General features: G+C 44.9%; 1 protein-coding gene across 1 annotated transcript in view; it reads right to left on the reverse strand.

The window, feature by feature from the left end:
• Positions 1 to 2,274: 2,274 nt before the first annotated feature.
• Positions 2,275 to 25,769, reverse strand: part of Fbn1 (fibrillin 1) — a 215,568-nt gene continuing 192,073 nt past the window's right edge. The window contains exons 54-65 of the mRNA XM_059261299.1: positions 24,497 to 24,619; positions 22,184 to 22,315; positions 20,000 to 20,125; positions 19,216 to 19,422; positions 17,493 to 17,618; positions 16,667 to 16,789; positions 14,551 to 14,667; positions 14,176 to 14,304; positions 13,284 to 13,403; positions 8,211 to 8,442; positions 4,732 to 4,906; positions 2,275 to 3,556 (exon numbers count right to left, since the gene is read on the reverse strand). Coding sequence (XP_059117282.1) covers positions 3,167 to 3,556; positions 4,732 to 4,906; positions 8,211 to 8,442; positions 13,284 to 13,403; positions 14,176 to 14,304; positions 14,551 to 14,667; positions 16,667 to 16,789; positions 17,493 to 17,618; positions 19,216 to 19,422; positions 20,000 to 20,125; positions 22,184 to 22,315; positions 24,497 to 24,619 — 2,000 coding nt within the window. The 3' untranslated portion in view covers positions 2,275 to 3,166. The remainder of the gene's footprint in view (positions 3,557 to 4,731; positions 4,907 to 8,210; positions 8,443 to 13,283; positions 13,404 to 14,175; positions 14,305 to 14,550; positions 14,668 to 16,666; positions 16,790 to 17,492; positions 17,619 to 19,215; positions 19,423 to 19,999; positions 20,126 to 22,183; positions 22,316 to 24,496; positions 24,620 to 25,769) is intronic.

Here is a 25,769-nt window from a genome sequence, read left to right on the forward strand (position 1 = left end):
AATACGAATAATCACAGGGGTAAAAAATAATAATGGCTAATCAGCCAGCATGAATCACAACTTACCTGCTGGGACTTGACTCAATTAGCAAAGATGATACACCATCCATTCTCCAACAATCAAAAATGACCTTTACATGCACATGGAAAGGTCAAGGGTGCAAACAGCCCACCTTCTAAAAAGATGGTCATGGCTTTTTTTTTTTTTTCAGAAAAAGAAATTGGATTCATGAGTGTTTCATTGAAATAACAGATTTTGTGGTATTGTCAGGTCCTGCAGTGTCAAATGGTCTAAACACATGCGTATGCAGACATGTGAAAAGCCAATATTTCTAGTAGTATTGCTCTCCTACCACTTAAAAACAAGCCAGTGAATAACTGTTTCTATTCTGTCTCTAAAAACTACAGTTAAAGCTAGAATAAAGTACATGATGTGGACAAAGCTGACCTGTTATTTGAAAACCCCAGCAGTTTATAGATATGTACATATTTGTATTATCAACCCAATTGTCCTTTATTTTGGCCCATCTAGTTTACAAGCATGATTTCTGAAGTGAGACAGTATTTGTCATGGCAGCATCCAAGTACTTTTGGCCGAGTGAAGCATGGTTTGTTGCACAAAAATGTAGCTGTTTATGCAAGTCTAAACATTTCACAAGGGCAGCTGAGTTCATTTCAGTGCTACTTACAGAATAATTATTGGCGAATGAAATGGGCTGTGGGAAAGACAAGGTATTTTTCAAGCTTCTGAAGAGTGCACAGCATCAGTTCTTTGACTAGCAAAAGTAAAATGGAAAGGTCCAGGACGATGGAAAGGTGCAGGGTAAAACCTGGGGACAGAGGGGGTTTTTCAAGAGAGTATTTTCAATGGAAGAATGAGGGAAATGTTGTGTTACAGTCAGAAACATGGAAAATATGCCGTTAGACACTGCTGGCTCTGGAATAAATAAAATCCAGATTTAGACTATTAAAAATATCAAAGTGCTCTGCCACGTGCCAACTCCATTTTCTTCTGTTGTTTGTTATGAAGAAAATCTATTATTGAATGGAATACAGTTCTGGATAAATTATCAAAGACATTTTCCATATGCAAACCATAGTTTGACATGTGTTATCAATTCTTCTCTAGCAATTTTAATATACTTCTATCACAGAGAGATAGGTGCAGAGTTAAAAGGAAATTCCAAGTTGTATTTTGACCACCTCTTCAAGGCACTGATCCCACGCATTTTCATCTCATCTCTACTGAGCAACAATCATGATCAAGATTCTTCTGGACAGCAAAATCAGAGATTTAAAAAAAAAAAAAAAAAGAGCCTCAGACAAACCAACCAACAACAGTGAACTCCTTAACCTATCCGTGGGCATTAAACAGATGCCAGCACCCTTGTCTAACCTAGCTAAACTCAACACATTACAAGGAAGCCCATCCCCCCCAATGGGTAGCTTTCTCATTAGGAAGGTATATGTTAAACTGAGGCTTATAGCAGTTGATACTAGCTTTGCCTTCTGGAAAAGCATCAATGGTAGCCTACTCCCCTGGCTTTAGCCTAAGCTTCTCAGAATTGGAGAGGACTTTCCCATGGCTTGGAAAATTCCACTCTCATCCTCTCTTCATGCAACAAGTTGAATTCATCTTATTTTCACTACCAGAAACTGTTTTGCTGGCCTGAGGGCTTTAAAACATTTTTTCTCCTATTAACTGAATGAGATTAGCAGTTAAATATTGAATATTGCATTTAAAATAAACCAGCATTTTTCAAGTTAGGACATTTGAAAACCAAGAGTTGCAGCATTCAGTTGGATTCAATTGAACATTGGCTCTCTGTAGTCTAGCACTGCCCAACAACAGATGTTCAGGGGGGAAGATGGAACACCTTGCCAGGGCTGTGTACTTGATGGGAAGGGGCACAAAGGTCAAATGCTCTAAGAGAATGACTGAATTTTATATTTGGAAGTTCTTGAATCTGAGAGTTTAGAAGTCACACGATTGATTAGGTCACAGTTTTTAAATGATGCTACAATCTAAATGTCTTCCTAGTAAGCCAGATAAGGAACCAAGCATTTGGCAATCTGTAATCACTATACAAAGGGCCAACTGAAGATGTGATTTCTTTCCTGGTGCTTATGGTGCATGCCCACAGAAGCCATAGATAACAGACCAAGGATACTTTAAACCCAGAAGACTTTATTTCCCCTCCATAAAGTCCCCTACCCCCCCAGCCTCCAATCCACACAAGAACACAAAAACCAAGGAGTAAACTAAAAAAGGGAGGGAGGGTAGGATCACTTTATTGTGACATCATGACATTAACCCCTTGTTGACAGGAATGACTGAGAGTGATTTTGGCATATTGCACATGCTGGGTGATGTAGGGTGCACTGGTGATCCTCTGGTGGCTGAGGCTGTTTCCTTGTCTTCTCCAACCTCAGTGCACAAGCGGGCCAGTCACAGATTCCACTTCCGTTTGGTGTAGACGTTGAACAAGTCTTTGGTCTTAATAAGCACCATTACAAACCCTCACATTAAGGGCTTTATTATTCTAGTTTATAAATGTTTCAATGATAAAAATAACACGATTACAGTATACACACACTTAATTTACATGTAATGTATTATACTCATAAGTGAGATAAGCTACTGAACTAACTTTGGTTGATTGAAATGAAGTATTTGAGCTGAATACTTGGCATTTTGGTTTCTAACTTGTGTACTTATTACAGTGCATCAATAAATCTATTTTGAGAATTTACTAGCACCAAATAGACATCAGAAACGGCCAACCTACTGCTTGCACTCATAGAAGCAAAGTTTCGAAATCTGAAAACAAATGGACCGTCAGATGGAAACACGTTCCCGTGCGGCAGCTGGAAAGGTAGGTAGGCCGTTGGCATGAATGGCCAACCTCAGTGGATATTCATGTCCCAGTTTCCAGGAATCAACACGTATGGCAAGGTAGCTGAGCTACTCATGAGAAGCCTGAGAAAGTGGTTGTTTGAACTAGGGTCATCACTGTACCTTGATGTCATTCAAGAATAGTGCTCATTTATACAGATTGACTTGGTGAATGATTGTACCATGATGTGAAGGTTCTGGTTTGGAGAAAATAGAATTCTACCTACCTACAGTCGCTTTTATTTTAATTATTTGGTCTTTGGATGGTGAATTAATGAAGCAGGATCTGAATTTTCATCTTCAGGTTATCGCCCAGTTCACCGCTGAGGTAGTCTTTGTCATGCCTGTCCTCTAACTGATTAAGTTCTTTCTTTTTATAAAGTGGAGTACTGCTGATTTGTAAGGAGTAGCTTCCAGCCACTGGCTTCTTCTTCGTGAAGTGGAGGTAGCTGACTCCTTCTTTCTGGTTGATTTTAAAGAAGCCATCTTCATTTCCAGATTCAATCAAGTATCTGTTGTGGTTCGTCAGAGTTGTAAGGGCCGGCAGGAGCTCTAAGATTCGGACCTTGTGGCTGATGTGGGAAATATTGAAAGCAAAGCTAGCTGGCTTCTCCACATCCCAACTCGCGAGACTCACGTTGGCTTCCATCTCCGACCCATCCTGGAAAGACACGTGACAATGCCTTAAATCCAGCTAAATATGTTCTTTAGTTCTCATACTAAAGAAAAAGTCATTCAAGTCTCAAGCCAAATAAGGTTTCTGCCTAGGCTGTGTCCGCTGTGCGGACTCAGAGTACTTTGTTGAAATCACAAATGTGCTTTCAAAGAATTGATGGCAGGAAGAAACTGGAGTTGAAATCAGTTGTATTGAAGGAGGGAGAGACTCTCAGTAGATCTAAAGTGTGGTCCCTGAACGAGTAGTCTTAGCACCGCCTGGAAACCATTAGACATGCAAACGCTTAGCCCCTCTCAGACCTGTTGAATTAGAAACCCTGGGGCTCTTCCCAGCAATCCATTCTAACAAGCCTTCCGGGTGACTCAGATGCAGAGATTTTTTTTTTTTTTTTTTTTTTTTTTTTTGAAGCGCTGTTCATAGATTGTTTTCTTTCCAAAGACTTATTTCCCAAACCACAGCAGGTGGGTTGCAGAGCGGTTACTCAGACTCAGAACTCGTCTATTTCAATTTTGCTCACTGACACAAAAACCATCCCCTTTGAAGGATACACCTATGGACCCACTTCCTGGCTGTGATGAGCTGTTAAGGTCTGTGTTTTTTTTTTTTTTTTTTTTTTTTTTCCCACCTAGCTTTCTGCTTGCCTCTTTGGGACCACATAGGCTAAATGCTCCCAGCCTGGAGCCAAAGAATTGGGTGAATGCTGCATGTCTGACTTGACTTAGCATCATATGTTCCTGCTCACCACCCAAGCTCCCCCACACTCCCTGTGGCTCTTTTTCCGCAGAGGAGCCTCTAGTTTCCAGACCTTGGCTTCCCTGTGTGGGGAGCACTACTGTGTGTGCATGCCATTCTGCCTACTTGCTGTCCTTTCCGCAGACACTGGGTGGGCGTTTGACTTTCTTCTTGGTGAGACAGGAAATGAGCAAGTGTGTGAAAACCTTCCAAACTGCCATTCTCCAAAGGCGGCCAGAACAAACAAATAAATAAAATAAAACAAACCCCCAAAGGCCCACAGCCTCTTGTAAAATGCTGCTAGAGCCAGGAGAATGACTGGGCTTGCTGTCTGGGGAGAGTGTTCACACTTTGGGGTGACCTTGGAGGAATGCACAAGAGCCCAAGAGCCCTTACCTATCATCAGACAAGGAGAGACTCCGACCTACCTGGATGTCCGAGGCATCCGTTTCGTTTGTGCTTCTCCGTTTCCTGCCTCGTTTGGGGTAGCCGTTGATCTTACACTCGTAGCAGGCTTCTGGGGACAGTGAATTGTCATCCATCTCAGTGCTGGTAGGTGGCTCTGGGCCCCCTCTGCCCATGCCCATTCCGGAAACACAATGCCTACCATAGGAAGGAGCACACAGACAGTTTGCATTAGAATCAGTAGCTCTAACGTCCAGCTTCCTGGCTGGTAACATCACATTGTCCACGGGACGATCATCTGCTTCTAAAAAATCATACAAATGCCCTCTGTTGTGAGCTCCAAATACCCAATCCCCTGAGTACAGAGTCCTTTCTCTCAAGACACTGGTTTTCATACTTCCTTATCCCTTCATCTCCCAGCCTACTGGCCTAAACCTTTGCAGTACTCTGCAGAGAGGGGACACACTGAAAACTGAAGATCATGTGTCTTGGTGGATCATTGAAACATGTCTTCTTTTAAGAATCAGGCCCCGCCGGGCGGTGGTGGCGCACGCCTTTAATCCCAGCACTCGGGAGGTAGAGCCAGGCAGATCTCTGTGAGTTCGAGGCCAGCCTGGGCTACCAAGTGAGTTCCAGGAAAGGCGCAAAACTACACAGAGAAACCCTGTCTCGAAAAACCAAAAAAAAAAAAAAAAAAAGAATCAGGCCCCATGGGAGTAAGGAAGCTCCCTGGCAGCTGTACCTCTAGAAGAGAGCAGTGAGTGGACAGGTGGGCCAGATCTGGGGCCTCTTTCCTGGACAACATATTTTTTTTTCTATGCTGTGACCTTGACTTTTATGTTTTAGTTTTTAAAATCAGCACATACTATGTCAGATGCTATTATGACATATTATGGACAGAATGTTTCAGTGGCTTTCTTTCTCCCACGTCTCCCACCATCCTGCTGCTACCTCTGCTCCTACCAGCCCTCCATCCCAGTCTTTTACCGTTTTATGTCCCATGTTTCTGGTTTACGGCCATGGCCTAACCACGGCCTTCACCACCACTGCTGCCCCCTGCTGGCCCAAGAGGGTATGGGGAAGAGTGTCCTGCTCTTTCTCAGGTTCTTGTAACCCACTTCTTCCTGCTCCACTGTCACCACCACGCCTCCCCAACCCCCTTTCTAAGCAATCACATCTATTTGACAGTTTACTCTTGCAGGTGTTACTGCGGCAGGAAGAGAAGTCCAAGTGGTGACTGAGGCTTGATATGGTCCTGTGCTGTGAAGATATGCAGTATTCTCTCTCTCTCTCTCTCTCTCTCTCTCTCTCTCTCTCTCTCTCTCTCTTCTATCTCTCTCTCTCTTCCTCTTCCGCTCTTTCAAGACAGGTTTTCTCTGTGTAACAGCTCTGCCTGTCCTGGAACTTGCTTTGTTGACCAGGCTGGCCTCGAACTCACAGAGATCCGTCTACCTCTGCCTCCTGAGTGCTGGGATTAAAGGTTTGCACCACCCGCGCCTGGCTACACAATATGTTCTCACATACAGCATGAATCAGCACAGAGCTTACCCAACTGTGGGAAACAGTTTCAAGTCATTGAAAACCACTAAGGCCAGTGGATTTGACTCATGCGGAGGCTGATAAACAAACCCAGACCCAAGAGAGATCTAACCCTTATTTCCTTGCTTTTCAGTTACCGAAGCCAAAGGAGCTTCACACAGCATCCGATTTGTTTTTGTCAGGCTCCCTTTCTGAATGTGTTGAGAACCTAGGGATTATCCTAAACCAACCCTTAGTTTGGGGGGTCAAGCTGGCTCAAGTGACATCACAGAGGGGCCAAAGCCATTACGAACGGGTGGATTTCTACCACGAAATGTACACCAATCCCTACTAAACTGCTTCTCTGTGATGACTGACCTACTCTTTACAGCTCATGTCCTTGTTTGTCCACGGATTTTGAAACACACCAGCAAGTCGCTGGCTCGCTGCTGCTGTTTCTCACTACACTTCAGCGCTTCTCTCTACTTCCCAGGGTCTCCCTGGTGCACACATTTCCTTTCCTCTTCACCTAGCAGCATGGAACATAGATAAACAGAGAGGAGAATGAAGGGGGAGGCAAGCCCAAATCTACAGGCTTGGCTTCTTCCTCAGAACTTCCCTCCAGGATTTCCTTGTCCCAGGAGCACCACTTAGAAGAAATATGACTACCAAGTCCCACGGGCAAAGAGCCAGTTTGGAGTATCACAGGTTTTGGTTTTTTTTTTTTTTTTTTTTTGGCTGGGAAAAATGGTTCTGGCATTAAACTGTAAAAAAATAAAGGAGTCAATTGAGAGCCAGACAGACATCTGGGAATTTGGGTCCTGCTGCTGGCATTCCGAGAGCTTCCCACGAAGCATTCTTCTACCTTGACGTTTATACAGACTGGACTAATTCCCTGAAAGCCAGTGTGTCACAAGACCACTGGGTTCATACTTGGTATAAGTGTGAGTGTGTGTGTGTGTGTGTGTGTGTGTGTGTGCGTATGTGTGTGTGTGTGTGTGTGTGTGTGTGTGTGAGAGAGAGAGAGAGAGAGAGAGAGAGAGAGAGAGAGAGAGAGAGAGAATTAAGAAGTTAAGATTCATGAACTAGATGTGCACAAGTCATTAGGGAAGACTTCAACTTAAAAAACTTACTAAAGTTTTAAGCCATTGAGAAAAACAGTGTTCCTTTCTGCCCCAACTGTCACATACATATTCACTTCATTTGGTAAAATTTTCTACCCGGAAATTATAGTTAATTATTCCAACTCATACTTAATGTGCTTTTGATCATTTCTAATGTAACTCAAGAGTGAAGGGCAAAAGATGCCTTAAAAACTGTAAGAGCAGGCCAGGCGGTGGTGGCACACGCCTTTAATCCCAGCATTTGGGAGGCAGAGCCAGGCGGATCTCTGAGTTCAAGGCCAGCCTGGTCTACAGAGCGAGATCCAGGACAGTCACCAAAACTACACAGAGAAACCCTGTCTTGAAAAACCAAACCAAACCAAACCAAACCAAACCAAATCAAAACAAACAAACAAAAACAAAAACAAAAAACTGTAAGAGCTCTCCAGCAAAAGGTATCCATGTGGCTTAACCTGATGGGAACCAGGAGGGAAAGAAAGCATTGTAAGTTAAGAGAGAGCCCAGTGTGCTCCCAGAGAGCCCGATCAGGTGTGTAGGGTGGGCCCAGTTCTGCGGGGGCTGACGCAGCAGTGCATCCTTGGAGAAACCAATTACTTCTCAGCAGGATGTGAAGCTTAATAACACAAGACAGAGAAGCTATACAGTGAGATATGCACAGTGCTGCATTATGCTGTTGGGTGTTCTATGAGTTTCTAGCAATCTGGATACACCCCTTAGAGATGCTCCTCTCAGACTTTCTCAGGGATAACTGGAGTGACCCTGATGGTTATGGAAAATGTAGTTCTCTAGAAGGGCAGGTACTTACGTAGAGATGCACATTTAGTGAGTCATTAATCAAGGGCAGGAGGAGAAGTACTTACCCTTGGCCTATCCGGAAGTAGCCTGGAGGACAGCCGCACAGGTAGCCACCCTCTGTATTGGAGCAGCCATAACTGCAGGGGGCCTGCGATGAGCCACACTCATTGATGTCTTGGCAGCCTCCGCTGAACTGCTCATACTGGAAGCCAGTGGGACACATGCACTTGTAGCTCCCCAGGGTGTTATGGCAGGAGGCTCCCCCACAGACGTGTGCACTCAAGCATTCGTTTTCATCTGCAGCAAAACCAAGAGAACACTACATGTGTGATGTTGCCATAGACTTCCATGGAGGAATTTGGGTCATATTGCTCATGACTCACCAACTGGCCTAGAGGGAGGGAGGGAGGGAGGGAGGGAGGGAGGGAGGGAGAAAGAGAGGGAGGGAGAAAGAGAGGGAGGGAGAGTATGAGGGAGAGAAAGCAGGCAGTGTAGCCAGAGTAGAGAGACCAGCTGTGGAGATGGAGGGAGCCTCTTGGCATGCTGACTAAATATGGTAGAGGGGGTCAAATGCACCTAGTAGGGAACATCCAGGATGGCACTGTGAGGAGCATCAGACTCCAATTCTCACTGAAAGCCAGTGCCAGCATGTTCTGCTCCATGAGAGGCAGGCCCACAGCTATAATTTGGGGTTTAGGGCAGGTGGGGAGGGACCATACAGTTATCGGTGTTCTTGCCTCACAAACGTCTGCAGGATGGTTATCCCGCAAGCAGGGACCCACCACTTCTGCAGATGCTGCCCGTGGGCCTTCCTGTTGCAGGATGTGAATGAAGGTCGGGGGAAGGCTGATATCCTACAGGGGAGTCCACCTCATGTGTACTTCCTTTTCAAAAAGTCCACAAAGGCCTCCAGGTGCTCATTCTTAGGCTATGTCGCACCTCCCGGTATGGCTGTTTTCTCTCTGAATGCCTGTTCAAACCAGCTGTGCCTCTAGTGTCTGAGCCATGACTAAAGCTAAGTGTGGCAAACTTTTCAGGCAGTGACAGGGGACATCTATGAGACACACATTCTGCAGGGCAGCCTACCCACAGAAAGCCTACATAGTCTAGAGGAGATAGGAAAATAGAATAACTCTTAAAAAATGTCTTTTAAATTTTATTTATATATGTACATCTGTATGCCACATGCATGCAGTGCCTATAGAGGCCAGGAAGGGCTCTAGATGCCCTAGAACTGGTGTTAGAGACAGTGTGAGCCACAATGTGGGTGCTGGGACTCGAACCCAGGTCCTCTGGCAGAGCAGCCAGTAAGCCTTAGTCACTGAGCCATCTCTCCAGCCCTAGAAATCTAACTCTCAAAAACTTCAGTTCAAATGAAGACAACTGTGACTTTCTCACTATTTCAGCCTACATGCTTTTGAAATCTCTACTATTCTTCCCTAGACCTGCCATTGTAGGGCATGCTGGGAACTTGCTGTTAAGAGTGGCCACTTCCAGCAGAAGCAAGGTGTGAAAGGAGCGGAGCGCTCCCTGGAGCCATACGGGATAGATAGGATGTGGGGGTGTTTCACATTCCTTTATGGAAGCCTTCTGACCATCCCAGGAGCTTTAGGAATCTTCTCTAGGACTCTACACAGAGCAGCAGCCAGGCCAGGGCCCTGACGGGGCTGTCTAACTGCAGGGACCATGTTCTTTATACCATAGTGGCCTGCAAGGGCACAGCTATGTTGAAAATGGTGTTTCTTCTCTCCTGTAATTAACTTGACCTTCTTCGTTCAGAGAAAACGACGCTCTTTCTCTTTTTCTCCAAATGCTCCAAATAACTAACTTTTTAAAACATGTATTTATCGTGGCATGCACACACATGAGAGAGTGTCACGGTGCATGTGTAGAGGACAGAGGACAACTTGTGGGAGTCTGTTCTGTCCCTCTACTCTGAGGACCCTCAGGGCTGCATTCTTGTCACCGGCATTGGCAGCCACTGAGCCAACTCACCGGCCTCAAACACTTACCTAAGTTGGTGTATATTCATGTACACAGTGAGTGATGAATCTAATACATACATTATCATCCAAGTGTATTGTGCAGTTCTACCACCCCTATCCTCCCCTCCCCTCTCTCCGTCTCCACCACTACCCCTTCCTTTTCCCTGTTCATCCTTCTTCTCTCACATCATGTATGTGAAGTTAGGACATAGGTATGTAAAAGTGGAAGGCCTAGGGTTTTTGCTGATAATACAAATGCTTAGTATCATGTGTGTCTGTGTGTCTAGTATTATTCATGGGCATGTACCCTTCCCTGCTTCTTTCCCCCTTCTCTCCAGTCACTAGCCTGACTTTGCCTATTTGAAGATTCTCTACATCCAAAGAACTCAAGTCTAAATCCAAGGTCCCTTAGGCTATAGGGGTCCTAAAATAGAAAAATCAAATATAACATTGTCTCTGTTCTTTTCCCTTATTTTAAATAAGAAATGAAGTATGATATAGATACCAGTGGAGGCCATAAGCACCAGACCTTATGCTAAGCAAACAGTAAAGAGTGGAGGGTGTTTACTCAAGTAGGAGAATCTGGGATGACCATTCTCTCTTGACCCTCCATGGCCCCCTCTACCCTCTCCACCTGCTCTCAGCCCCCACAAACCCCATCTGTGTGGAGCATCAGAGCCTCTGATCTCTTCTTCTCCACATGGGTTTGGCTCATGGGACCCAGACTAATAAGCCATGAGGCAAGGGTAGATACAGGGCAAGACCTGTCAATCTATCGCTAGATTTATTTTGCTTTTTGCTAATAGGCACAAAGTAGATCAACATTAGAGGAAGGGAAGTAATTCATTACACAAAAAAGATGCTTGTAAATATTAACTCTACCCACTCCTAGACAGGACGATCAGGGAAGAAACCGAGCGCCTCTCGGTATGCAACTGAACTGGCCTAGACTGGAAGGCTGGAAGAGTTCCTCTCTGAGGCAGATGCCAAACTGGAGAGTCTCCAATGGTCCTTTTAACCTCTCCCTGGGCTTCTGTAAATATTCATTTTTATGAGGAACTCTCCTCCCTTTTCACAGACTTTTTATTTTATTTTACTTCTTCTCTGATAACATTTTACAAACATTTAAATTCATATTGCTCATCTGGGTTGGGGCGGCAGGACACAAATGAAGATCAGCAGTCATCAGTGCTCAGTGTCTGCAGCCTGAGAACAACATGCTCACACATGTGGCCTTTGCCATCTGCAAATGCAGTAGTTTGGTTGACATGTACTGTACTTCTGACCCCTTCTGTCCTATATACCCTGGGCAACTGACTCCGCAAGGAATTTAGTTTTCTATCCTTCTCAATATCTTGATTCGTTCTTCTATCTGCAATTTTATTAGTGAGAGTTTCCTCCTTTTATATAAAAAAGAGCATTCTAATTAATTAAAATATCAATTAAAGCCCCTGAAAACCACTCCATAGGACAGATTAAAACCCACTACCCTGACCTGCAGCACCAGGGTCACATGATGTAGGTTAGTGGTGTTACCGGTTGCCAGTAGGAAACTCCCAAATGTAGGATAGGCTTTTTTGATTGCTTTTGGTAGGGTCAAATGGTTTCCACTCCAGCTGAGAGTTGAAATCTACTATTTGCTTCCAGAAAGGAATGGAGTTAATGGCCCCTGACTTCTAACTCAGCCACCAGGATGAGTAAACTTCTGACAAACTATGAATGGGCACCCAGGTGGGTGGTCCAAGAGATCTGCTCTGGATAGCCCCATCCTGAGGGAACCATTCCAGCTCATGACAGCACTCATTGTAGATAACTTTATTTCTTGAGAGTTCTGAGCCCCATGTGGGGTTTGGGGCCAATAAGAACCCCAAACTCCTTCTAGCTTCTTAACTGACTTATTATGACCTGGCCATGATCTTCCTGGAACCAAAAACCTTCAAGGAACTAGATACTGTAGAGAGATCCCCAGTGTGGGGTGTTAACAGTGCAGTGTGGGGTGCTAACAGTGCAGTGTGGAGTTCTAACACTGCAGAGTGAGGCACTAACAGTGCAGTGTGGGGTGCTAACAGTGCAGTGTGGGGTGCTAACAGTGCAGTGTGGAGTTCTAACAGTGCAGTGTGGAGTGTTAACAGGGCAGTGTGGGGTGTTAACAGTGCAGTGTGGAGTTCTAACAGTGCAGTGTGGGGTGCTAACAGTGCAGTGAGAGGTGCTAACAGTGCAGTGTGGAGTTCTAACAGTGCAGTGTGGGGTGCTAACAGTGCAGTGAGAGGTGCTAACAGTGCAGTGTGGGGTGCTAACAGTGCAGTGTGGGGTGCTAACAGTGCAGTGTGGGGCGCTAACACTGCAGAGTGAGGCACTAACAGTGCAGTGTGGGGTGCTAACAGTGCAGTGTGGGGTGCTAACAGTGCAGTGTGGGGTGCTAACACTGCAGTGTGGGGTGCTAACACTGCAGTGTGAGGCACTAACAGTGCAGTGTGGGGTGCTAACAGTGCAGTGTGGGGTGCTAACAGTGCAGTGTGGGGTGCTAACAGTGCAGTGTGGGGTGCTAACAGTGCAGTGAGAGGTGCTAACAGTGCAGTGTGGGGTGCTAACAGTGCAGTGTGGGGTGCTAAAGTGCAGTGTAGAGTTCTAACAGTGCAGTGTGGGGTGCTAACAGTGCAGTGAGAGGTGCTAACAGTGCAGTGTGGGATGCTAACAGTACAGTGTGGGGTGCTAACAGTACAGTGTGGGGTGTTAACAGTGCAGTGTGGGGTGCTAACAGTGCAGTGTGGGGTGCTAACAGTGCAGTGTGAGGTGCTAACAGTGCAGTGTGGGGTGCTAACAGTGCAGTGTGGGGTGCTAACAGTGCAGTGTGGGGTGCTAACAGTGCAGTGTGGGGTGCTAACAGTGCAGTGTGAGGTGCTAACAGTGTAGTGGACTAGGAAGGCTGATGGTGTCGAGAAAGCCTAAGGGTATTTCATCCCAGCTATTCCCAAAGCATTCTTCATCATGTGCTTTTTTTCCTAAGAGATTTTTCCTTCCCTTTGGTTTCAAGTGGGGTAGAACAACTTTCAGTGGGCCGTTGTTGGCTAAGTAACCTTACTTCAGAAGGAAGACACCAGCTCTCTGAGGAGTCGGCAACCATGCCTCTTTTAAGGACTGGGAGCTACTTGCCTACACACTGGTTCCACTGGTAGTGCTGGAGGTAGCCCTGGGGGCAGCTACACCTGTAGCCGCCGATGATGTTCTGGCAGCCATGCTGACAGCGGTGGTTGCCCTCACATTCGTCCACATCTGTAAAAGAAGCAGAGCCTCCCGTGAGCCCCATCAGCAGCTGTCTCCCAGGCCCTCTGAAGCCTCATCCATCGGCCTGGGGAGCTAAAAGGCAGTTCTAGAAATGAATCTCCTAAAAAACTATTCTAGCAAAACATCAGACATGTCTACATTAATATTCAGGGATTCCTGGTAAAGTCTACAGATAAAAATGATGTCAATTCACCCCAGAGCATTGTGGGGTAGCTCTGGAAACTATGTTTGTTTATTTGTACTAGAATTAGAAACATAAATAAGAAAATAAAATCCTAAGAATTAAAATTTAAACATTTAATTATGCATTTGTAGAAGAGTTACTTCCTGTATGTATTGTCCATGTTGGAGAAACCTCAGGGCTCTGGCCCCAAATGTCAGAAGTCAAGGTATTTTTGCTGAGTTATTCCTATTATGTTAGATTGTTAACTAAACAAAATCCTGATCTACACAGAAGCATGTAGGTTTTTTTCTAAAACCGGGGGGCCGTGTGAATAGCCCCAACTTCAATTGGCTGCTCTCTTTGTTCAGAGTCTTTTTTTCCTTTTCCTTCTTTTTTGCCCTTTGGTTTGCTTATTTGTTTTTTATTTTTGGCTGACCTCCAACTTGTGGCAATCCTCCTGCCTCTGCCTACCAAGCGCTAGGATTACAGATATGTACCACCACACCCAGAAGAGATATTAGTTTTTGCAACTCACAGAAGTTGACAGCCACATAGGCCACCTCAGCAAAGAGCGTCTTGTCTTGTCCCTGTTCCTACCTTCACAGCTGGCGCCACTCTGATCCAGTGAGAAGCCCCGCTGGCATTCACAGGTGAAGCTTCCCGGAGTGTTCTGGCAAACGCCCTTGGAGCCACACAGGTTGATGTCAGATGTGCACTCATTGTTATCTGGGAGAAGCACGGGAGAAAGGAGATGACACTTCCCAAAGCTGCTTTGCATTGTTTGAAAGGAAGGGAGGAGGCTGACCCAGGGAAGTCCAAAATCGGGTCAGTAACTTCACACTGTGTGTTCACAGTCCAACACATGCACCCCCACAAGCTGGACATGGTGTACTGTTACCCGACAGCAGAGGGAGTAGAAAAGTCTCTTAGACCAACAGCTGTGCTCCAGACAGGGTTTTCCTTGCTGCTTACCAATGCAGGCAGTGTGGTGCTGGGTAAACCCAGGAGGACATTTGCATGTGAAGCCACCGATGGTGTTAACACACAGGAACTGACAGTTATGCTGCTTGGTTGCACACTCGTCGAGATCTGCAAGAAAATGCAAGATGGAATTCACGTGTGCCCAACGCACTGGGACAGGAAGCATCACTTCTAGTCCTCAAAAGACACCAGGGCAGCACGAGGCCACAGCCAAAGGCTGGCAAGAAGGCAGGTGATGGACTTAGAAAGAGAGGACAAAGTAGCTCTGTGGGAGCCAAGGATGAGCAGTTCCCTTTAGTTAAAGAAACGTAGGAATGTCTCTACAAATTTATTTGAAAGACATTCTAAATGTTTAAATGCATGATAAAATGAAGTAAAAATTCATTCTGAACATTTTCCATAACAGCAGAAAGACCTAAGTAGAGAAGTCAAAAGTGATGTGGAGGCTGGAAATTTACTTGGTCCTTTAATTATTGCTTCTCAACCTGTGGGTCACGACCCTCAAGGGGGTGGGCAAATGACCTTTTCACAGGGATTGCCTAAGACTACAACATGGGGAACTGTATTGAAGGGTCCCCACGTTAGGAAGGTTGAGAACCACTGCCTTAATTCCTTTCTGTTGCATTTAGAACAAACTCATATGAGGTCGTGAGTATGACTTCTTTGGTTAGCAGTTTTTCTTCGAATGAAATAAAATTTAACATCTAGGAAAGACAAAAAAAGTCTGATTTTGATGAGCTGAAAACAAACAAAAACCCTTGCCTATACTACTGACCCAAGGCTATTTTCATCTCAGTGCAATCTCCCACTTTAACAGGGTGTTAAATGCCTGGAAATCCCCGTGTTGTGGTGACCCCCAACTATAAAATTATTTTTGTTGTTACTTCATAACTGTAACTTTGCTACTGTTGGGAATTGTAATGTAATATGTGTGTTTTCTGGTGGTCTTAGGCAATCCCTGTGAAAAAAGGTCATTTGACCCACCCCTTTGAGGGTCAAGAGTGTTTTATCACAAATTCAGCCCCTCCACAGAGGACAAGCGGTGTTAGATTTGCTAGTGGCTGCCTTTGCTCTAGTGGCCTTCCTGGCTGGAAGGACACCTGTCCTAACCTGAGAGGACCTCCCTGTGTCCATCCCAGCATGGAGGACTCTCAGATGGAGCCTTTCTTGAACTGTGAGAAGGCCGACTTGTACAGTTGAAAGGCTGACTGATGTCGCTTCTCTCCAAACCAGATGGCCTTCCCCACTGGGACCCTTGTGCATTTCAGCTGCTGGTGAGGAGACAGAGCCGCGGTCCCTCATAGCTGCCTATTCCACTAACGGGAACCATTCAATCAATACAGCAACACTTGCTGCTCTCATCCTCAAGAACGTCTTCTCTCTATCTTCACCCCTCTTTCCTTTTTATTATAATCAATAACACACACTGTACAAATTAGTTGGGGTTTCACTGTGTTATTTCCATACTTGTATGAACTTCGCTCTGATCTCTTGCAAACTTAAAATCTACCTCAGTGGTTCTCAACCTTAATGCTGTGACCCTTTAATACAATGTCTCATGGTGTGGTGACCCCCTACCATAAAATTATTCTCATTGCCACTTCATAACTGTAATTTTGCTACTGTTATGAATTGTAATGTAAATATCTGATATGCGACCCACAAAGGGGTCAAGACCCACAGTTTAACACTAGTTTAATCAATCAGACACACCTCTGAGATCATGGCATGAAGATCTCCTAGACTACACTGATATTGAACAGACAGTGAATAAATGAAGCCAATGGGAAAGGAGAGGAAATCAATGGGGAATCAGCCTCACCAGAACCTTGGAGAGTTGGTACCAAGGAGCCCCTCATGGACAGCATCCATGATGCTCATAGGTATCCAGCAACGGTAGTTTCTGCTCTAGCCTTCAGCAGCCTCCCTGGCCTCAGCTTAACCCCCATCCCCAGGGACCCACTTTCTACAGGGGCACTGAGCCCAGGGAAGCAAGTCTTCCAGCTTGTCTCCCGATACATCACAGGTAAGTCTTCCAGCTTGTCTCCCATACATCACAGGCATGCTCACCTGTGGCAGGTGAGTGGACGAAGCCCGAGCCCCTCACCTTTGCAGCTCCGTCCATCCTCTTGCAGAATGTAGCCTTTCGGGCAGGAACACTGGTAACTCCCCTCTGTGTTTTTGCAGATAAAATTGCACGGTTTGGGAGCCTGGTTGCACTCATTCAGATCTGTGATCAAAGAAAGACAGAGTAAGAGCCCACTTAGAAGATTTTCTGAATGCTCAGCATCTAGACCTATAAACTCTGTGAAGCATCTGATCATTGCCTCATAATTTTCTATTAAGTATAGATGCGGTTTAGATTTTTCTGTGGTGGTATTGTGTTCCCCAAAATATTGTGCACCCTAATAAACTTTTCTGGGGTCAGAGAACGGAACAGCCACTAGATACAGAGGCTAAAAAATGGTGGCACTCACGCCTTTAATCCTAGCATTCCAGAGGCAGAAATCCCTCTGGATCTCTATGACTTCAAGGCCACACTGGAAACAGCCAGGCATGGTGACTCACGCCTTTAATCCCAGAAAGTGAGCTTTTAATCCCAGGGAGTGATGGCAGAAAGCAGAAAGGTATATAAGGCGTGAGGACCAGGAACTAGAAGCATTTGGTCTGGTTAAGCTTTCAGGCTTCTAGCAGCAGTTCAGCTGAGATTCATTTGGATGAGGACACAGAAGCTTCCAGTCTGAGGAAATGGGATCAGCTGAGGAACTGGCAAGGTGAGGTGGCTGTGGCTTGTTCTGCTTCTCTGATCTTCCAGGTTTGATTTTATTAATAAGAACTTTTAAGATTCATGCAACATTTTTTAGTGTGGGGTTTTCTTTCCTGTAACCGGATGTTTCTACTCAGGAATCAAGCACTGAAAACAAAGCACCTACCTACACAGGCGGTCCCTGTAATATCCGGCGTGTAGCCAGTTTTACAGATGCAGTGATATGACCCTCTGTCGTTGACACACTCCCCGTTTCGGCAAACATCGTGAATAACCTTGCACTCATCAATATCTAGGACAGACATAAATCACAATAATAAACACATTAAAATATATAATGGCAACAGGGATAAACAGGGGTCCCTTGAGTGTAAAGTTTCATAGACCATGTTACTATACCATGGACCAAAGCATTAAACCAAAAGGAGACAGAGCAAATGTTACAGGCGATGGTAACTCATTGAACAGCTAGTGAAGACTTTGTGAGCTGCGGACGAGAAGCTACTCAAACAAAGGGAAAGGCTTACAATAATTGGTCATTGAGACATGTTTGGCCCTTTGCTCCATCTTGCGTTCATTCTTGCCTCCTGTGGGCATCACAAGAGCAAGTCACAGCAGAGGGCCCTTTGGACAGGAAAGTCCAGTGTTTCTTTCTAATGTTGCCTGTTCAAAATAAGAAGGAACGCTCTCTAATATTCTCTTTGTCCTGTTTGAAGTTAATCCTGAAAAATATCAAATTACCTAACACGGGGCGGGGTGAATGGGATCAACTTCCCTCTTTTGAATGGAAATTAACCAGGGCCCTGGGGTAGATGACAGGGCCGGGTTTTTGCAGTTTGCTAGAAAGAGACATCCTTATTCCTGTCTCCATGACAGACAGAAAGGTTGGGTCAGTGTGCACTGATGCCATTAAAGCCACTCCCCCCCACCTCTTGACCCAGCTAGCTCAGGGCACCAACACAAGCAACTTGCCTGAGTTATTATCAGCCCTTCACTGCCTAATAATCATCTAGTATCAGCAGATGAGTGTGCCTGACCCTGTTCACCCTGAGGTCCAAGTAAGCACTTTGTCACTGGTCTCAGGAAATGCGTCTTCCACCATCTTGTTTCAGCATCCTCCAAGAAGCAGGAATTGCTTCTGGTAACTCCATCTTCTCTGGCCCTTTCTTCCTTTACATACCCAGTGCCTTCATCCTGCCATCAGCCACATCTTCCCAATAATTGTTTCCTAACTCTCCTTTATTTTCTTGCTTCTAATCCCCGTCCCCAAGGAGCACAATGGAGCACCAATGGGACCCTTTTCTCAGTCCTTCTATGAACTAACTGTGATCACTTTATAAAAGTGGGACTCACACGAGGCTGGCAGGTCTTCAGAGCTGCCTCAGACACCTCCCCGGCCTCCATTCACATCTAGATTGCTAGCTGAAAGCAGCTTGTGCGTTTCAGACACAAGTGTGCTGATTCCTAGCACACAGCAGTCTTTGTGCTTCTTGACACAATACATCTTGGCTAATTTTGAGTGACAATGAATGCTGGTGGAGGGGAATGACCATTTGTTTCATGTTATTTTTAAAATTTGAAAATGATATTTTATTTCATCTATAAACTATCTTATAGCAGTTTTCTGCTGGACCCTTGCAATGCGGAGGCAAGGATCCAAACATACCAAACTCAGTCAACTAGGCCAAGGGCATTTGGCAAAAGGCCCTGAATGTTTACAGTTCTAGAAGGATTTCTGTCAATCTCAGTCACACAGACAAGACAAACCTACACTGTCAACTCCACATTTCCATCGTTTCCCAGAGTGACACACAGATTCCTTGCAACTAATTCTGCCCCGTGAAAGAAGAGCCTGCACCTTTTGCCAACAACAGAAAAAAAGGAAGTACCTGCTCCATTGGTCATGAAGCCTCGGCCATGAGGACACAGTTTCTTGTAAGCCACAGTGCCCTCGAAAGGGCAGATCTCACACTGGGGTCCCCAGCCTCTCCCTCCATCACAGCAGCACTCGGACTTGGTGACGGGGTTCCTGTTGCTTGAGCCGATCTGGCACATGTTCTGTAGAACCTCTGTGAAGCAGTACCCTTCCCGGTTGTCTGGAAGAGACATTCCATGGCAAGGAGGAATTGAGAGACTTTTCTGAGTGCGTGGGGGGTTAGGAATTTGGTTGGATATAAAAAGGGTGTAACACTTTACCCTGGGCGAAGAGGAGCAAGAAGGAAAAGCTGGAAACAGCAGGGAGAGAGAAAGGAGGCGTCTGAGGGAAACAAGACAAGAAATCCGTGAGTTGGCAGAAAGGCATCGGCGCAGACAAGCTTATAACTCTTTGTGCCCCCAGACCTATGGAAGAACAGTCGCAACAAGCCATGCTACAGCAAAGGGGGCAGGAAATCATATGGAGGTTGGCATGATCACAAGGCCTTAAAAGGCAGCAAGAACACCCCAAGCTAGCAATTCCGTGTGCAATTAGAAAATCCCAAGCTAGCAATTCCATGTGCAATTGGCAAAGGAAGAATTTTGTTGTGGGAAGGTCCTGAGCCCAACAGACACTCAGTCCCTAAGTCATCTCCCAAGGAGGAATGTTTTCTCTTATTTCAAACCAGAAACACTGTTTTCGAGTGTCCCAGCGTGGAGGCTGAGGGAAGGCAACAGCAGGGGCAGGCAGGTACTCACCCAGGCACTCATCCTGCGTGGGGCTCGCTGTGAAGCCATCATTACACTCACAGGTGTAGCTCCCCAGGGTGTTGAGGCAACGCCCGTTCTCACAGATCCCGGGCTTGGTCTGACACTCATTCTCATCTGTGGAGACAGAGAACAGGAATCATCAGACATTTCATAGAAAGACTGTGTTTTTCTTCGTGCCTGCCTCCCTCCCTCCCTCCATTCCTTCCTCGTTCTCTTCTCTCACTCTCTCAATTTACTTTGCAAACAGGTAACCTAGTCACCTGGTTAAAAACTGGAAATCCAGGAAAGGTCAGGAAGAAAATCCATCAAGTTTTCCTTTTCCTCTGTATTCCTCAGCCACCAAACAACAAGCACCCCCCAACCCAACCCCACCCCTGCCCCAGACTGCCAATTTCTGACGTGCCCTTCCAGAGATAGATTATGCACATAAAAGTACACACACACACACACACACACACACACACACACACACACACACTGTTCTTGTAAGGCATCCATGAGCATATTGTTGACACATCTAAAGTCAAACAGCAGCATTTTAGGCACACTTACATTTTTTACTTAACTCTTGCCCTATCTGTACATATAGAAGATTCCTGAAAGGTGAGTTGACACACTGGAGGGGCCACTGAAGCGTGACTGTCATTTTAAAGAGATCTATGACTTCATCAGAATAATGTCAGTAAGTTGTGCTGACCCAGGAGCCTTTTTCTGGATTGATTTTCAGCTTCAACAGGGCTTGTTTGTAACACTTCAGCAATATTATTGAGAAATGATGAGCCATAATTTAATATCCCTGATTAAAAAAAACCACTAAAATAGCTGGAGTATCTTTGGATTATCTGGTGATTGTTCCGAGCTGAAGACCATGAACAAACTCCCCAGTGTTTCTTCCATTTGAGAACAGCTTATGGCCCCGAGAACAGGGATCTCGCTGACAGAGGCCGAGAATGGGGAAATGACACCAGAGCTGTAGGAGAACTGCTTACAAACCCCAACGCTCAGCCAATCCTGATGGTGCAGGCTTGGGAGGCTGCGGTGTGCGGACAGAAAATCAAAGGCTCTAGGGGGACCCCAAGGCCAGGCTGGGAGGTTTGTAAACTCTATCGTGGAATAAAAACCAAAATGGCCCGGGCATGTAGTTTAGTCTGGAGCATTTTCCTAGCACATGGAAAGCGGTAGGTTCAACCCCCAGAATGGAAACAAACAAACAAAAGTCCCACTGCCCATGCTGACCTCAGACCAAAGGAATCTGAATGTGTGAAGGGAGGCCCACCTCCTCTGGAAGCTCAAACTGCAGCTGAGCCTGCCACCTACGGTCCGGGAGGGTTCAGTATGTGACCACTGGTCCCCAATTGGTTCCTCTGAGCTTTCAGAGTCTGCTCTTAAAATTACCACTCAGTTATGTATCTTAGAGAATACCAGGATAATGGGAAACAATCTTTTTGTCACTGACAACATAAAATATATCTTTTGATGTCATTTACTTCTAAAAGTACATGTGAGAGCATCCTATTTTCTCCTGTATTTGCTGTCTCAAGCAAATGTTAAGAAACCTTTTTAGAAGAGGTTGGATGGTAAATATGTTAGGCTCTGTAAGCCCTATGGTCTCTTCTGCAACTACCTGATTGCCTCTGTGGCATAGAAACAACCACTATGACATGCACATGGATTGCTAAAAGTGTGTTTTAATAAAACTTTATTCACAAAAGAAGTGGCAATTTGCCATTCCCTAGTCTTAAGGTTGTGAGTCTCAATACAGGATACACATTAGTATCACCCAGGGAGCTTTTAAATACCTGTGCTTGGACCCACCTCAAGGTAACAGCAGATTTCTTCAAGTTAGAGCCCCTGGCTTAGAGACAGTCCTGGTTCAGGGGGCTCTAGCATAGGATGTTAGTAAGACAATTGAGTCAACAGTGGTGAGGGCAATCAGTGGAAAGAGCTATCTCCTGATGGCCGCATGCACAAAAGGGCAAGGGTCAAAAGTGGGTGACCCAACCCTGGCATCAATACAGGCCAAGAGAATAGGGGAAGGCCAGCCCAGAGGAGAGGACAGCAAGGCCTATCCAGCATGAGCTATGAGATGAGGTAAAGACTCAGAGTTCAGGTCACTTCTGCCCTCTCTTACTTCAAGTTCATAACGAGGCATTTGTACAGAGATAATCTTACCAATGCAGCCCTCTCCGTCAGGCCTTCGCTGGTACCCAGGGCCACAGATGCACATGTAGGTGCCTATGAGGTTCTTGCACTCCATTTGCTTTTCAGTACAGTCATGTTTTCCCTCTGCACACTCATCCTCATCTGGAAAGAATGCATAATCACAACTTACAAACAAGCAGCATTGGATGTTTGCCCTTTAAATCCAAGATGATTATCTCTGTTATTTTAACACTGAACTTATTTCCTTTGGCATCTGTTGGGCATTGATATATTAAAAATGGGAGGGAATATTCTAACCACCTTTGAACTTGGTGAAGAAAACACTTCCTGACAACTGATGACCTCATCAGAAGCATGATGCTCTATGCAGGCCCTTTCTGGATTCCCTTGCTTTATGTTTCATACTTGCTTGTTGAAGCCTTTAAATTCTTATGACTAAATAGAGTAAAAGGGCCCTACATTATTTATTATAATACAATGTTATTTCATAACAATGATAAAAGTATTAAAACTGCAGTGTGATAACATAATGATGTTATGTGTTATAAATATCATGGGTTATAATAACAAAACAAACCTGTTACAAAATAATTATTATGATGTAATATATTATATGGTATTATTTTAATATGGTAGTATTAACTAATCTAATTAGTATAATACAATATCAGAATAGTCATTGTGTAAGTGAAGCTTTAGTTTTAATTTGAGGAAAAGACAAGTGTTCCTGAGTATCTTATTCTCCATCTGAGTTCTCAGAGAGCATCTAAGCTCTCCCTCCTTCATTCCCGTCTCTTTGGATTGGTTGTACTCTCCCTCTCTGCTTTTAATAACATTGCACTTCCCCTCTTCCTTCTTCCTTCTACATTCTAAGCTCAGGCACTTGAACTTGATTCTGCATGGCGAGGCACTCTCAGTCAGGGGAGCTTCCACTTCATACAAAACTGGACGTTAGCCATTTTGAGAGACAAGATGTCTGCTCATTAAAAGAGCAAATCTGGATTCTGTGGTATTGTATTCCCCCAAATATTGTGCATGCTAATAAACTTATCTGGGATCAGACACAGAGCAGCCACAATATTAAACATAAAGGATAGGCAGTGGTAGCACATGCCTTTAATCCTAGCATTCCAGAGGCAAAAATCCACGTGTTCAAGGGTACAGACAGGCATGGTGACTCATCATGCCTTTAATCCCAGAAAGCAAGCCTTTAATTCCAGGGAGTGGTGGTAGAAAGCAGAAAGGTATATAAGGCGTGAGGACCAGAAACTAGAAGCATTTGCCCTGGTTAAGCATTTGGCTGGTTAAGCATTCAGGCTTCTAGCAGCACAGTTCAGCTGAGAGCCATTCTGGATGAGGACACAGAGGCTTCCAGTCTGAGGAAACAAGACCAGCTGAGAAGTTGGCCAGGTGAGGTTAGCTGTGGCTTGTTCTGTCTCTCTGACCTTCCAGCATTGACCCCAATAAATGGCCTTGGGTTTGATTTTATTAATAAGAACTTTTAAGATTCCTGCTACAGGATTCTTCAAGAATAATCCCAGTTCCCGTGATTCAGCCTGGTTCCACGCTCTAGAGATTGCCAGTGTTCAGTAAGACTTTTTAATGGAAATGTGTTAAGGAACATAGGTTTGTCCCCAATTTTTGAAATGTAGTATCTCTTTCTTCCCTTGGGTTCTCAGATACCTGTTATGTTATATCCTCTGAGCATTTTGTTATTTTGTTTTTTAAGATTTTTTTTTTATTAATGTGTAAGTATGTACCTACATCCAGGTACCCTTAAATCCCAGAAGAGATGTCAGATATCCTGGAGCTGGAGTTACAGGCAGTTGTGAGCTGCCTGATGGGAGTGTTAGGAACTGAATTGGGTCCTCTGCAAGAGCAGCAAGCACACTCAATTGCTGAGTCATCTCTTTAGCCCCTCTCGGAACATTTGGTATATACAACTCTCATCATATTTATGATACTAGGATTATTTATTTATATTTTCATCTTTTGTATCTACTTCTACATATTGAGCTCTGAGGATACTGGAAAATATCTTTGTACAGAGAATATGTACAACTTCATAGGATGACTGACATATCATAGACATGTAATTCATAGCAAATTCATTCAAGGTCTGCAGTGCAGCCCTCACTGGGCTTATTGTTCCTCTTGTTACAATCTAGGGGCAAAGGAAGAAATGGCAGCCCTTACATTTGCTATGGATTAGGAGACTACACTCATTTCCCAGCCCTGTCTACCAAGGGAAGCTTTGGGACATCTGCCTCATGCACAGAGACAGAATGTTCTGGCTTGAATGAGCTCTAACAGGACCCTCACCTTTGCACATCCTCCTGTCTTCTCGCAGAACGTATCCAACAGGGCATTTGCATTCATAGGACCCATAGGTATTTACACACCGGAAGGCACAGAGTAGAGGGTTCTGGGCACATTCATTTATATCTGCAGCAAAAGAAAGCAAAATAGTTGATCAATGACACCAAAAATGACAAAAAGAGAGAAATGTACTTTTCTTAAAAGTTGGAAGTCTTCCCTTCCAGAAAGTTGTAAAAATTAGTTGATTATTTTATTTCTGGCATAAATATTATGGTGGCCATATGTCTGCATCTCTCAGTACCGCCCCCAAGCTTGTTGTCCTGGTGCAATTATGAATTTGCATGAATGAGAAACAAGAGGTCCACCTTGCATACTTGGAAGGCTCAGGTTGACCAGTTGCCTCTTCCTTTGTACGTGGACTATGGATCACCTTTGTTTCCTTCAACTAAAGCAATTATGGTCAGAGAAGCTGAGTCCTCTAATACTCTTAGCCACTTCTCCTTCCGCAAACAAAGGTTCCTATGGGACAGCAGGGATTCTTCTGCCCAAACAGAGTGTTCTGGTGATTATATACTTAGAGAAATGTAGTTTACACAGATGCCCAGGTTCTAGCCCTGATTAAAGAATGGCTTTACCTTTACTGGACAAAATTACTCTTCTAGAATTCATGGTATAGAAATATCAGGATGCATTTTCCAAAAGTAAGAGGGTGAAAACAAACCACCTCAATAATCATGTTGCTTCCCAAGAACAATGATGTGGATGGAGAACAGGACTGAATGTCCAGGTCACAGTTTATTCACAACTTCTAAAGGCTTACACCTCTCTGGGGAAGGGCTCCCTTCAGCACCAATGTTCCCTTCCATTCTTTTCTTACCACAGTGACCCTCATCTTGAAGAGCACATGGGTCTTCCGGACAGCTGCTGGGCCCTACTTTTAGAGTTTGTGATTCACTGATCTAGAATGAGGCCAGAAAGTTTGCATTCCTCATAATTTCCCGGGGGAGGGGAGTGTGCTAAGGCAAATTGTCTAGGGACCAACCACTCTTTGGCACTCCCTAGCCTTTCCTTCTTTTCCATACTCCCTTCTAGGCAGTCATACTGACAAATAATTTTCAGATGCTTCTAGGGGTTAGGCAACCTCTCCCTGGGATTGCCTCCAGATGACCACAGGACATCAGTGGTTATCTAGCTCTGTCTGAAGATGTTTCTAAAAAGAGAAAAGGACAACACAAAAGAGGAGGAAAAAACCCTTGGAAACAACAACAACAAAGAG

Source organism: Peromyscus eremicus, chromosome 4, assembly GCF_949786415.1.
Source record: "Peromyscus eremicus chromosome 4, PerEre_H2_v1, whole genome shotgun sequence".
Lineage (NCBI taxonomy): Eukaryota > Metazoa > Chordata > Mammalia > Rodentia > Cricetidae > Peromyscus > Peromyscus eremicus.